General features: G+C 33.4%; 1 protein-coding gene across 1 annotated transcript in view; it reads left to right on the forward strand.

Annotated features, from left to right (window-relative positions):
• PLCZ1 (phospholipase C zeta 1) overlaps nucleotides 1-14934 on the forward strand; it is a 52716-nt gene that overhangs the window by 6456 nt on the left and 31326 nt on the right. Inside the window, exons 4-6 of the mRNA XM_030479184.1 lie at nucleotides 6459-6660; nucleotides 8071-8215; nucleotides 11092-11244. Coding sequence (XP_030335044.1) covers nucleotides 6459-6660; nucleotides 8071-8215; nucleotides 11092-11244 — 500 coding nt within the window. The remainder of the gene's footprint in view (nucleotides 1-6458; nucleotides 6661-8070; nucleotides 8216-11091; nucleotides 11245-14934) is intronic.

The following is a 14934-nucleotide window of genomic DNA, read 5'->3' on the forward strand; positions in this document are numbered from 1 at the left end:
TCAGGGATGCACTGAAGCAGTCTTGCAGATGTGGTGGATTCTCAGCATCTTCAGCGGGCATGGAGTCTGATTATTAATCTGTCCCTTTATGTGTCTATTGATGTCATTATCCATGGTATTTGGGTTAAAGCTATAATTAATTAATAATGCTATCCCAAGCTGAAATGCCATTTCCATTTTCTTTGATCAGTTTCTAAGAGTAGGTCTCTAGGCACAGACTTCTGCTATCACAGAACCATGGAACTGTTCAGGTGGAAAGGGGCCTCTGGAGGGCAGCTACTCTAGCCTTTTGCTCAAAGCAAGGTTAACAGACTTTAAAATAGGTTTCTCAGAATACTTTTTTCAGTCAAAACTTGAAAACCTCTAAGGACAGACATCCATAGTCTCCTTCATATGTCCAGAAATGCCTTCTAAGAGTTCTTACACCATGAACAACAATTCTGGAATTGAATCATAAAATCATAGAATAATAGAATGTTTTAGGTTGAAGGGACCATTAAAGGTCACTGAGTCCAACCCCCCCTGCAATAATCAGCCAGACCAGGTTGTTCATCTATCACCAATCTGGGTAACCTGTTCCTCTGTTTCACCACATACATTTCATACATTTATTGCTTTAAAAGCCTTTTCTTTTAGATAGTTATTATTTTTTTCTTTCTGTTTTTCAATTGCTTTGTTTTCATGGTGGTCTCCTTTCTCTGCTCTCTGTCCTTTATTTAACTTTTCTCTTTGTCCTTCTATTTATTCTGTTCTTTAGCTCACTGTTGGTCATTACACATCATTTTTTACTTCAGTTCTGTCAGGGTTCTTATCTGCCATTTTACTCGTCTACTCATTATACTGTCTTCTCTCACTTGAGTCATTTAGTGATAAGACACACACACCTTCCCCCCCCCGTCAACCCAAAGACTTATATGTCCCCTTGACTGACTTGCAGAAGCAGCTCTGTGCAAGATCCTTATAGGTGCCTGATCACCCTCTCTGAATCATGAGAACTCTGAGATGAGTGGACGTTTGTTAAATCTGTAATATGCATATTCTTCAGCTATAAAAGGCTGCTTCAAGTTATGGTGTAACATTTCTGCTGAGTTTTACTGAACATGAGGCAAAATTTGCAGCTAAGCTAAGTAAAGGAAATCAAAAATAACTGAATTTTATTGCAAGCTGTTACTTTGTTCAGTAGAACATGAAGCTGAGGTGTTTAGCTTTGTCAGTTGCCTTTGGTTCCCTGTCTTTGATAATGGGTGGAAATGATTACTGATAAAGAAAAATAAAATCCAAGAAGGAGAAAATCTTCTTTTTGGGATAATAACCCTGGAAGATTTATGCTGATCATTCCCACTGTGGTGGAAAGAAGAAACTGGATTACTCTTTCAACAAGAAACAGAAGACATTTAGAGTTTCTTTAAGAGTCACTCACTAATAGCTACAAGACCTTTGATTCCTTATGCCATTGCTCTCTGAGGTTGCCTTTCAAAATAGAACATGCTTTACTGAATACATTCTACTCTTTCTGAGAACTAACATGTTTACTCATTAAGTGAACAGTTTATCTATTTGGATGGGAAAGTTGATAGCTATAAAGTATTTAAACTATGAAGACCCTTCAGTCAGTTAGAAAACACATTTGTAAATATCAACTGAAGTTTCTATAGTTTTCGATTCAATGTCTGGTTTAAATTTCAGATGCTGAGCCAAATTCTTGTTTGTTTCATCTGTGATTAAATTGTTTGTCTCGCAATTGGAAATAATCTTACTGAATGAAATAATAGTTTCATTATTCATGCTCCTCCAAGTGAACTAATACTCCCACTCAAACATATTTTTTGGAAAGTTCCAGTTATGATTGACATGATAGTTGGTTCATAAGGTATTGTGATATACCCATTTTGTGTAACTGTTATTCAGAATTTGGTGTAGAATATTCTTCATCAGGATGATCCATTGGACTCATCTGATATCCTTGTCCTGTGTATTGCAGAAAGGAAAAATGGCAGACTTTGACTCTTGATTGACTGGTTTGCTGGTAGTAACAATGGTTATCTGTTAAACTTGATAGCCCTATGTCAAGATTAAGATGAAAGCAGTGAGTAGACTTTATATAGTACATTGATAAGTCCATCTATAACCTTTAGTGCATCCCTAACATTAGCGTACAGATAGAGAAGATCCAAATGTCACTTTTGTTCTGCACAATCATTTTGTTACATCTTCATTTTGTTCTTAATTTTGAAGAAAAAAGGCATGGCTCATTTCTCAGTATTTGCATGGATGCAATTAGAATCAGAGTGAAGATAAGAAGGTGCATCCCACTAACACTACACTGTAATGCCATTCAAAGACTCTGCTCCTGTCTATGCTTTCATACTAGGCTGTACAAAACCAGGGCAAAAATACAATCCTGTCTTGAAAAACTTGCTTACTTTGTGAACAACAAAACAACAAAAAGCTTGGTGCATCTGTCAGATAAAGAATTTGAGTAATCATAGAATTATAGAATGGTTTGGGTTGGAAAGGACCTTAAAGATCATCTCGCTCCAACCCCAATCTAGAATGTATTTATATGATTGTATAATAAATAATGTAAAAATATAAAGAGATATTATATATTTATATGCAAAATATATTAATATATAATACTATTAATACTATTTATTAAAAAAAATCTTCAATTTATTCCAAGGATATAGGTTCTTTTAAGCTTGTTTTTTGTGTGAGAGATGGAGCAAGAGAGAGAGCATGCCTTTGCAGGAGACAACTTTTAATCCCCTTGGCCAATATAAACCAAACTTAACAGAGTAGAGGCCTCAGTCAAACTTCTACAGATTTCATAAAAAGTTGCATGAAATAAAAAAGCTGACTTAAACTGTATCCTTACTATAGCCAAGGAAATGTTTCTGTCCTTACTGTTCACTTAAAGAATAAATGTTTTAGTCTGATATTAAGTAGCCAAATTTCATAGTATTAAATTCTATTTGACAATGTTTCTGCCTTGATGCTATTATTACCTGGTACTTTTAACAATTATTGAAAGCTTACTTCTTCTGATATAGCAGAGTAATACCCTTCTCTCTGACTGCAAGTATTTCTCATGAGTTCTCCTCTAAAATTCCCAGCAGATATATTTGTACTCATTTCAGTATTCCTGGTGGCCAAGTAACATACACATTTAATTAATAATTCAGCTATTAGGAAATAAAGCACACACACTTTTAAAACCAGGGAAAACACCTTTCTCCTGTTTCCAGGCTCAGCTTCAGATCAGTTTCCTCTTCTCCTCATTTCCTAGCCTCCACTTCAGGCCATACATCTCTCCTCCCACCATGTGAGGCTGCAGGTTGTACTCGGTCCCTTTAGTGAGGAAACAGGCATTGCAGAATGCTGTGGTCAACGCATATATTGATTTCTTTCTGCCACTTCATCTTTGCCACACTTTAGTTGTTTGCAGTTCAAGGACAGCAACTACATATACCTGGGAAGAAAATTTATAAGCCAACGGAATGTAAGGGTATGTAATAAGCTGTATAAAAATACAAATATTTTTAGTTTTTTTCACTAATTTAAAAGATAAATAAAAAAAGTAATGTAAGAATTGTTAGAAAATAAAAAATGGAGTTCGTGGTCCAACTTGTAATTACACAGTGAAATATACAGAACATGAAAAAGAAATTAATCCAAAATGAAACCCAGATACTGTTGATGAAAAGCCTTCTCTTCAAAGAAATTGAATTTACAATTGGTGTAATTCATTATAGATAAAACGTACAGGATGAATGTATTCTGGTTTGAGCAACATATATAAAAAAAATAAAAATAGTTTTTGAAGACCCAGAAAGTAGAATCTTAATCCTATTGCTATAAGTTTAAAACAATATAACAAGTACATGTGAACAAATCAAAAAGGTCAATATATTAAATAAGATGCAACTATCAAGAATCATCAGGGTAGCAATAAGTCCTTCTGCAAATAAGTTAATTAAAAGAAAGACCAAGGAAATTCTTGATGCAGTACCTAAGTACAATTGGGTGGCTAATACTATTAATGAGACCAGAGCAAGATCTCAGTCAAAAGTGTGAAAAAAACCTGGGTAGGACATGCTTAAATGGCTTGATCAGGCCAGTGAAGACAGGTTGACAAATCTGAGTTCTTAGAAAATTGACTGTAACAAGCTTGGCTAATACCTTTGAAAACCTGTGGAGAATGGATGATGAATTGAAAGACTGGGAAAGATCAAAAGTAATATCTATTTTAGAAAGGGAACATCCAAGAAACTAGACACCAGTCAATTACCAGGAAAAAATGGGAAAATAATGGAATATAATCACCCCTAAGATGGTAAGGATGAGTAACAGTTTGTCAGGACTTTCCATAAAGAAATAGCATCCAGGTTTCTTCTATGAGAGAGTAACACTGCTGGTGGATAGAAGAAAAACCATGCTTTTTAACACTGTCTTGCATTCTAAAAAGCAATTTGAGGAAACAGGCAAACTAACTGCATGGTACATAATGAACTCATTAGATAATTACTCTGAGAAGTTAGTCATCCATGACTTAGAGTGAAAATGAAAGGCTACATCAATCTACACTTTCACTGAGCATTCTTTTGGGATCCAGACTTCAATTACATCATTGATAAGCCGGATGATGGAATAGAAATTAGTTAGATGAAATAGAAATTAGTTGAATTTAGATTTGACACTAAAACCTCAAATATACTAGGGAACAAGATTAGAAATCAAAGTGATCTGGGCAATTGGATGATATTGAAAGGAAGGGTAGAGTTCAATAAGTATAACCACTATGTTCCATATAGGGCATCAAACATCAAGAAGGAAGTTGACCAGATGGAAAAAGTTGTAAAAGAACAACGAAAATTATCAGAAGTGTAATAAAACCTAACCTAAATAGAAAGATGCACTGAATTGGATTTGTCTCTTCTGGAAAACAGTGGAATGAGGGGAAATGTAATAGCAGTCTTCCTATGCACACAAGACTGTGGGAAAAAAAAGGAAATAGTACAAACCAGAACAAATATTTTGGACAGCAAGGAATTTTCAGGGTAAATATTATAGAAAACACTGTAACGATAAGGTTACTTAGGTGCTGAAATGGGATTATTTAGATATCTGTGGGTTCTTCATCAATCGAAGCCTGTAAGAATAGCTTCTACAGACTTCTTGTAGGAAGACATTCGTGTGGTTAAAGACAACACTGTATATATGTATGATGCCTGGAGGGCCTTCATCCTTATTTTCTATTCCCATTTAGCCTTTTAAAATATTGCAAAGTTTCCTAAAAAGTTTCAAAATATGATGTAATTTAGAAATACTTATTTTCTTTGTGTTACTATCAGAGGGATTTTCATGAATTCTCATTCAGATAGAAAACTTTCGGTCTACGCACATACTGAAGATCGATAATTGCAATTCTAACCTGTAATTTGTGATTCTTATATTTCTATTCAGAATTAACAGGTCAAGCAAGTGTTTTGGGTTTTGGGTTTGGGTTGTTTGGGGTTTTTTATCAAAAGTTTGTATACATTGACCTCTTTAAGTTCTCATTAACAGAAAGTAATCTTGGATTACTTACTGCTTAATTATCACTAGCCTACTATGGTGACAATAATAAGGTTATTTTAGAGACAGAACTAGGCAAAATCCCTGACTAATTCAAACTAGGTTATGTTTGAAGCAAAGCTAACTTCTGAGATTATATCATTTGCAAAATTGCTACATTTGAAGCATGACATTGGAGCAGCAGTTGGCAGTATAATGGAGCTGTTTGTCATTAGACCAGTTACAAACAAAACAAATGGGATGACTATCGCTGGTATGGAGGCAATTAACATATTTTGTCATAGATGCAGTAATATAATAAGCTTGATTTGCAATTCATATTTGTGTGCAGTCTCTTATTTTGTTCAGATGTTATTTTTATTTCAAATACTTCTAATTTAAACATTATTTCATCAGCATTTTTTTGGAACTTTCCACCACTGAGGAAGACGTTTTGTGCTAGGAATCATGGTTTCTGCAAGATTGCTTTGACAGTCTCCAACTGACATTTTGGAGAACAATTCCTGTGCTTTCTACAGAAGATTTTCTTTATGCATTGACTGGCATGTTACTTTCCAAAACTAAACCCCAAATATTTTCCTTTATATTTAATTAGGACTACTACAAACTCTTCTTACTGGTGCCCATAGAAGAATAAAAATGTCAGAACATATTTATCACCTGTCATAACTTTTAACCACAGCAATTCAATTCCAGAATTGCACATATCTGATGTTTGTTATTTATATTGTTTGTTATGAGTTTTAAAATTGCAGGAAAGTGTTATGCTATATACCCTTTAGCAATGTTCAGAATTGGCTATTAAAAGTTATGGAAAGTACACAGTTATAACCATCAGTTTAACTTCACCCCAGAAATATTTTGTTTTCTTTTTCGTTCAGTGAGGAAAAGAAGGCAGCTGTCATTTGAAGGATTTATAAGGTACATGGATTCAGAAGAGTGTTCAGTGTTTAAAAGCCATCACAGGACTGTCTACCAAGATATGAACTACCCATTATGTGACTATTTTATTTCATCCTCTCACAACACTTACTTGATATCTGACCAACTAATAGGGCCCAGTCATTTATGGGGATATACCAGGTATTGAGATTTTAAAATATGCTTATTTTACTGTTAACTGTTTTAAAATATTTTAAATATTCTTTTTTTAGTGAATACTAAGCCATACCTAATCCTGCTTGGCAAAAAGGAACAAACCCAACACAGATACAAGTAGAATGGTATTTTATCACAGATACAAGAGAGTGGTATTTTATTTTGTGTGTACACTTTTCAATATAATTGCCAAACCATCTGCTCATAGTCTGGAAACAATCTAGTTTTTTTCTTTTTCACTTGCATGTGAAAATATCAACCTTTCAGCAAATGAAATCTATAGTATGCTGTTCAGAATATGATTAAGATTAAGTCAGTTTTTAATCAACATGCCATGCAAAAATAGATAACTCCCTGCAGTAAATGTATACAGGATATAAGGGCACAGTACAGTGGAGTATGTCAAGGATATCTGTGATCAGTGTATGTTGCAACATGGTCAGTTTAAAAATAAATAAATAAAAAAAATTGTGGGCACTAAAGTAGCCAGGAGGGAGAAGAAACTCTGTCTTTGAATGCTTAGCATATGACTCCAAGAGGAGTAGGGAACCAGTGTGCCTTTTTCCCAAGACACATTTAGAAGAAATGATTAGGGAAGGAGAAAATGGGCTATGCATTAAAAGCAGTGCAGAGGGGACTCAGTATGATGAATTTGGAAGACAGGTGTCCATCATTCCTGTTACTTTGTCCTACTTCAGTAAAGTGAAAGCAGTCAGAACCATCATCTGCCCAAACATTTTTGGTTTGGTTGTTCTCTGGGTATTCTATAGTAGCTTGCAACCATGAGAAACACTAGTGAATTTGTTTCTAACAGTATTTGAAATGATATGACATTGATACTATATTGCTGAAAGTAAATACAAAGAGGGTATACCCCTCCCCCCTTATCTACTGAGTGTGTAAGGAAAATATAAAATGCTAAAAATAAGCTAGAAGCATCTTTGAGATAGTGGGGAGAATAACTTCACGATGTAAAGATCAAGCACAACCTGATTCTGTAAGTGTGATGCTGTTAGTTTTACATATAATAACGCTCAAAGTTCAGACAAATAGCAATAAATAGGCCAAGTAAAACATTTCTTCCTCTAATTTAAGCAACAATTTGCCATGATTCCAGATTTATTTTATTTAAATCTTTGGTCCTCTCTTTTAGTTGCTTAATTAAGGTTATTCAGATAATCCATCTTATTCCTTAATGCTCTAAATTTATCTAAATTAAGATAAACAACAGAAAATCTATCCGTATAATCCTAGTTCTATAGGATTTCTTTTGTGATGAAAAAGTAGGTTTTTTGTAATTATTCAATGTGCTTGTAATCAGAAATATGGTGATTTGTATGAGAAAGTGTGGTATCTTTCTTTTGACTGTAAAATTGTTTCTCTTGTTCTTTGAAGTGCTCTCTTAAAAGGATGTCGTTGCCTGGAAATTGACTGCTGGGATGGCTCAAACAATGAACCTATTGTGCATCATGGTCACACTTTGACGAGCAAAATTCCGTTTCGTTCTGTAATTCAAGTAATAGAAAAGTATGCATTTGAGGTATGTATATATAAATAAACGTTGGATGAAATGTGATGATGGCTTTAACAAAGCCCCATGACATGGTTGTTGGAGAATCAGAGATTCCCCAGGGTGAAAAAATATGGAACAGAGACGGTGCTTCTGGCAGTGTGCACTGTTGAAATAAATTATGAGAAAATTTGTCTGTCTGTTTTTAATATATAAAAATATATTTATTTAATATAAAGTAATTTTATTTAAGGAACAGTAAACATTTTTCTGAAAATTCTTATAAACCAAACTTGGTGGAAGGAATTCAGATCTTACTGAACTCGTGAGGTGGAATTCTCTCCTGAGGTCATTTAAGGAAGGACTGAATATAAAGTGAACAACTACTTCAGAATCAGTCTGCTGTTTTACTCCTTTGTATCTTTTACTGTTTTTACTTCACTTATTCTTCTGTTGCTATCAGTCTGTCTTATATCCTAGACCTGAATTTATGAAATAGAGAAAAATGTTAGACTATAGCTGAGTTTGAGACTTACTCTGTTTTCCATTTCTTCTCTTTTTATTTTGAATTCAATCCTGATAAAGATTACCATCTACTGCTGTCTTGTTATTAGGTGACTCATTAGGCCAATGTCCCTTCTGCCTATCTGGCAAAGGATTGAAAGTTGGACAGCTTTTGGCATTTTGTCAGTCTTTTGTATAGGTTTTTGGCAAAACTCCTGCTCAAATGAAGTCGTGAAAGAATATTAAAATAACTCTTGTATTCTGACCAGCATTATATATGAGTATATACACCTGTGAGCATACATTTATATGGGGTTTTATACATATATATTTATATACTTCTCAGAGTTAAGTAAGTAAAACTTTTTTTTCTGTTCTGATTTCTAAATAAAATGTAATTAGTCTCTGATTTTAAAAGACAGTGAAAAAAAAATATGTTTTTTTTCACTCTTCTTTATAACCTTTTACATATAACTCTCCTACTTTTGCTCATTCACAGTATATTGTACATAACTATAATAAAAACAATTTAACAGGCACAAGTTATAACAAAAGAATAAAAATCACAATAGGTAATGGTTTTTATCAATTGCCTAACCAGCCTAAGGTGTTCTTCTATTAGTGGTCAATAGCAAATATTCAGGGGGAAAGCGTAAAAACAGGGTACACATAAAATGGTACTTCCCATAGAAGCTGAGAGTTTAGGTCCTTCCCAAGCAAAGGTTTTATTCAGAGTATATGTTTTAGTAGCCACTGGTATTACTGGCAGTTTATGAGATTTATTTACACAGTCTAAATGGACATGTACCATTTGAGCTGTTCTCTATTTCTCATGTTTCACCTGTCTTTCTTGGGTACTCTGATGAATAAGATGTAAGGAGTCCCAAGAAAAGTTTGCAGTATATAAAAAAATACACATAACTTGTTCATGTGAAGGCAATGATTTCTGAGCAAATCTTAAGGATACTGTCAACTTGAAATGTAGTCAATTAAAACCTGTCATAAATTAAAGAAAAATTCCTGGTTTACTTTGTCATTTGCAATGTTGGAATCTGATTTTATCTTTTAAAAATAAAACAAAACAAAACAATTGTCTCTTCTCATAACAAAACTGTGTAAACAATGGAGGAAATTCTGTACACAAAACAAACACTATCTCCACAAAGCAGAGAAATATTTTAAATCTGTGTTCCTTACACTAAACTGGTGGCTACAATTTATATTTTGCTGAAAGCCAATTTTGCTTTGTTTATCATTGTTTTTTCATTGTCCTTTACAATAGATGTCAGGCATTAAAGGAGCTATCACTAGAATATGTTAGATGTAAATTTAAAGGTACACAATTATGTCAAAGCTTGCAAGGTCTTCCTACAGGTACGTGAAAATTGGAATAATATTGTTTTCTGTATTTCTTTTTCCCTTATTTCCCCTCATTGAAATTATTTTTCGTAAAACTTACTTAGTCATCATTTCCAAAAAAATCATATACCTAATGTGCTAATTCCCTGTTGGGATGTCTTAGTCAATAGAATTTCAGAGCAGTCGTGATACAACATTTAGGTGTAAAAGAAGGAGCAGATATTAACTCTGAAGATATGAAGATTTTTTTAATTTTGAAAAACACCTAAATGGTCAACACTGATGTTTTTAGAATTCAGCATGTTCTAAGTCTCCTTTGAAATTAACCTAAGTAATTTTTTATGCTTTAGTGTGCCTGGGAGTTTTACCTCATTCTCCTTTCTTTGCAAATACGTTTGTTAAGAACTGCTTTTGCAGACACATGATAGCCAATGCATCATTCTTTCAAAGCTCTGTGTATCAGCTGAGCCATTAACTCTGCAAGAGTTAATGTTTTTTTCTTCCAGGTTATACTCTGACCTGTGCAATTGAATCAGCCTGATTTTTAGCTGATTTAATACTTATTTTGTCCCTCCTTTCTTTACATTCGACATTAATCAGTACCTTAAATGCCTCTGATTGATAAATTATATTCTATGGATTATTGGACAAACAAACCTCCATATGTGTTTTCCAAAGATCAGCACAGATATTACCTGGTTTATCTAATGAAGTATTGTATCATTAACTGATCTTCATTTGATTTCCCTGGTTGTTTGGGTTTTGGATTTTTTCATCTCTGTATATGGTTAGCCCTGTTTTAGCCACCTCTTCATTTCCTGAGGATGCACTTTTTCCCTTCTTCAATTGTGCTTTCTCTATTCTGTAAATATTGTGAGCTTTTTTATTGTGTTACTAACCTGAAACAAGTGACCTATATTCTGAAAGTTTTGAAAATAAAGGAAAATATAGATTACCAAGGGGGCTTTTGTAAGTTATTGTGGGGAAATCAAGTAGTCCTCTTTTATTTATTCATAACAAAATCCTGTAAATTATATTTCCAGGTATCTGACTATCCAGTTGTACTGTCATTGGAGAACCACTGCAGCCCTCAGCAACAGGAAGTAATGGCAGACTATTTAGAAAGTATCCTAGGTGAAAAACTTCTTACTTCAACAATTGGTGAAGCAAGGGTGACCCAACTACCGTCTCCTGAGGTAATAACTGTAAGACAGGGGGGAAAAAACATTGGGGCTTTTTTTTTTAATCTTCTGAAACTGAATTTATAAAACTGCTCAGCTGGTGTCTGAAATAGACTTCAAGAGGTAGCAAAAAATAATTAGACCACACACACACACACAAAAAAAAATAAGTCACATGAAAAGATAAAGAAAAAAGGAAAGGTAAAACACAATCATGTGTATTGATGTATGGAAGTTTTTCTTTAAAGGAAAAAGGGTTTTAGTACAATGCTGAAGCATATATTTTTTAAACGCTAACATACTAACATTTTTGCAAAGCCTTAGATTTTCTAGTTAATATCAAACCAAATTCTCGTATTTTGTATGCATTAAAAGTTTAATTTTATTTTATATAGAAGAAAAACTAAGTAAAGTTGTGGGTTGAAGTTTACTTCATGTGGCAGCTGTAGTAATAATATGCCTTGCTTTCTTGAACCATACTTACTAACACTTCATTAAATGCATATCAAAAACTGAGTAGCGACACTGAAATTACTCTTTTTTTTTTTTTTTAAGTAAACTATTACTTATTTATTAAGAATTAAGTTATAGTGTGGTTCATCTCCAGTAGTCCTATGTTGGAGACATGGTACCCTAAATATGGAAAATAGCATCTGCCTTTAAAGAGTGTGGATTTATACACAGGGAATGACTTGCCAAAGACTGTAGAAGTAAGCGCTACTGAATCTGAACTCTGAATCTGGCAGCTATGCAAACACCTGAGTAATTTATTTTCAGAGATTTCAAATTACTGAAACGTTGTGTTATAATGAACATCTTCAAAGTTCCTGACCTGTAAAGTCAACATTTTGAGGTCAAACTGAACAATTTCCTCTCCTTTTCTTCGCTCATCTCTCCCCTTTTTTTTCTCTGAAATCAGGCTTCCAGTGTTTTAGTTTTAAAAGAGGAAACAAAGTATAAATTTTTAAAAAACATTATGCTTTGATCCAAAATTAAAAAATCTTCACTTTAAACATGTTAGCGTATCTGGTTTACTGTTAATTTATTTGTTGTTCCTTAGGCTGAAAACAATTCCTGAAATTTAAACATATTATTGAAATGGAAACCCGAATCTACATTTTTTTGTCAATATCAATGTTGATGAAACTATTTCATCAAGTTTGGTTACTTGCACTCTTTCTCAGTGTGTTTTTCCCTAAGGCAGTGTTTCTCAGCAGGTGGTTTGAGACCCCTGGGGTATGAAGTCACAAAAGGCAATTAGATGGGTGTTGAAAATTTTATTGTAAACTAAAACAAATAGATTCCTATTGTTCCAGTCTTTGCACATAATTTTCTTTCAAGCACAAAAGATTTTTTTTAATCTCTTACAACACAAATGCATGCATGCATATAAAGTAGTTATTTAGGCTTGTCACTGTTATCAGTGATATAGCAGATATATTTTATACTTTTTTTTTAATAAGTAAGTGAAAAAGGAACAATGCAAATGAAAATGTGGGGAAGAAGCACTGTCATAAGGAAAGACAACACACAGAGATGTATTTTTGTAAAGGATTTGTTACAGAAAAATGCTTTTGAAGTTGTGCATCCAAAGACTTGCTAAAGTATTACCATATTATATTTTCATATCAATGTTGCTGTAAATATATTTAATATGTCTTACTAAATTTCTCACTAAGCCAACATATATTTTTTAGATTTTTGCATTATATTTTTTGTATCACACTGTTCAATATCACTTTGCGACCTTGAAAACTGTTCTGTACATTAGAAAAAAAATATAAACTGTATTAAACATGATGGTTTGTTTTAAAGCTTCTCAAAGCATAGCTGCATTCAGTCTGATAGAAGTCTAACGATCATATATCCTCCGTAGAAAAAAATCGGTGTACTGCATCTGAATAACGGACTTACTGAAAATATTGCTTAAAAATATTACTTTCTATGAGATATATCGCTTACCATATGTTTACTGTGATGTATGGAATTCATGCTTCATATTTCTATAGCTTAGAGTTTTCATAAATTAGCTCTGTACAATTTCTGTCTGCAAATGCATTGCTGGATTCCATACTTACTCCACACTTAAATGTATGCTGTTCAGGTGAGATTCATTCTACTGGACTTTTAATCTTTTAAAGTTATGTGAGATGTATTCCACATCTAAGTAAGATGTAAGAGTTACCTAAAGAATACCACTGTCCTCAGCTGATTTACAAAAGTCTGATTTTAGAAATTTACAAAAGTCTGATTTTAGTTCTGAGGATGAACAAGGATTAGGATCTCCATTTCTCTTAGCTGCTCTGATCAAGCATGTAAGAAAAATCATTAGGATTTTATTTTGCAATGGAAATGTGTAGCTATGACTGAATTTGCAAATAGAGTAGTAGTCTTGACTTTTGGCTAGCATTCTTTCTAAGAATCACTTCTGGTCCATGCTCAAAATTATTTTATTGGCATCACATCCTTAAAGCTTGGGATACTGTGCATATTCAAGGGCTGGGTAAATTCATTATCATTTGAGTGAGCCAGATGCTGAACTTAGTCTTAAGCCTGCTTTACTTAAGCAATGCAAATGTGATGTTACCAAACCATAAATGATGCATTTAGAATGTTCATGAGAAGGATGCTAGGTTAGTGTAAAAAAAGTAGTTGTAACCTACATCATTTTCTGTTCCACTTTTTTCAGGAAGGAACATTAGCAAGAATAGGGAAGAAACTATCATGTCTGGTATGATTCTATAACAGCCATCTGGTAAAGCCATCCCAGGGAAAAAAAATGTAAAGCCATCCCAGGAGAAAAAATGTATCAGAAGTGTTAACACCAATAACAGAGTAAAGATATTGTTCTTTAAACATAGCAGTTTTCTCATTTCTAATGTATATGTAATAAGATATAGTAAGTTTCAGGATGATTAAAGTTCACTGTAATTGCTCAGATATGAGATTGGTTCAACAGAGTGATAAGTGTTGATTGACATAGCCCAAGTGCAGTAAATATACTTGCTCAGAGGTTTGTACAACCAATAGCCTGACAACTAATTTTGAATAAATAAATAAATAAATAAATAACTATCCCTAATGCACTCAAGGAAACTGGTCTACCTGGCTACATGAGTATTTTACTAGCAAAAAGCAGTATTTTTTTTTTAAATCATGCTGTTTAATTTATGTTTTCTTTGTAGAGTTCTGTTCAGCATGTTCTGTGGCCAACATACATTGCTTTCACCTAGATTATTAGCTTTTTCCTAGGCATGTTTTACAGGTTATGCTTTTAAAGTCTGTTCTAAGTATTTATTTAAAATCATGTTGTCTTCAGTGTTGCTTTTTTGTTTGTTTGTTTTTTTGTTAGACTGTTACACTCTTAAATTAAAACAAAACTAGGTGATAAACTGCTTATATGCTAATATATTTACTTATCTTGATTATAAATGAACATGAATGCCACACTAACGTAGCTCAGTATTAAGGTGAATATACTTCAAGTCGCTTTACTATGTGTGTGTGTGTATACACAATTTAATTTAATTATTCTGAGTTACAAAATTAAGGTACTTGGATTAGAGTTATAGTGCTTTACTTCCATTTCCCCTACAGTCTTGTTTACCTTCTTTTGTCATCTTTGTCTACCTTGAGTTCAGCTTCACCTTCCACACTTCTGCATAAATCTTAGCAAGGAAGATGGGAGGGAAGTCTTTTGCTCTT

This window comes from Strigops habroptila, chromosome 3 (assembly GCF_004027225.2).
Source record: "Strigops habroptila isolate Jane chromosome 3, bStrHab1.2.pri, whole genome shotgun sequence".
NCBI lineage: Eukaryota > Metazoa > Chordata > Aves > Psittaciformes > Psittacidae > Strigops > Strigops habroptila.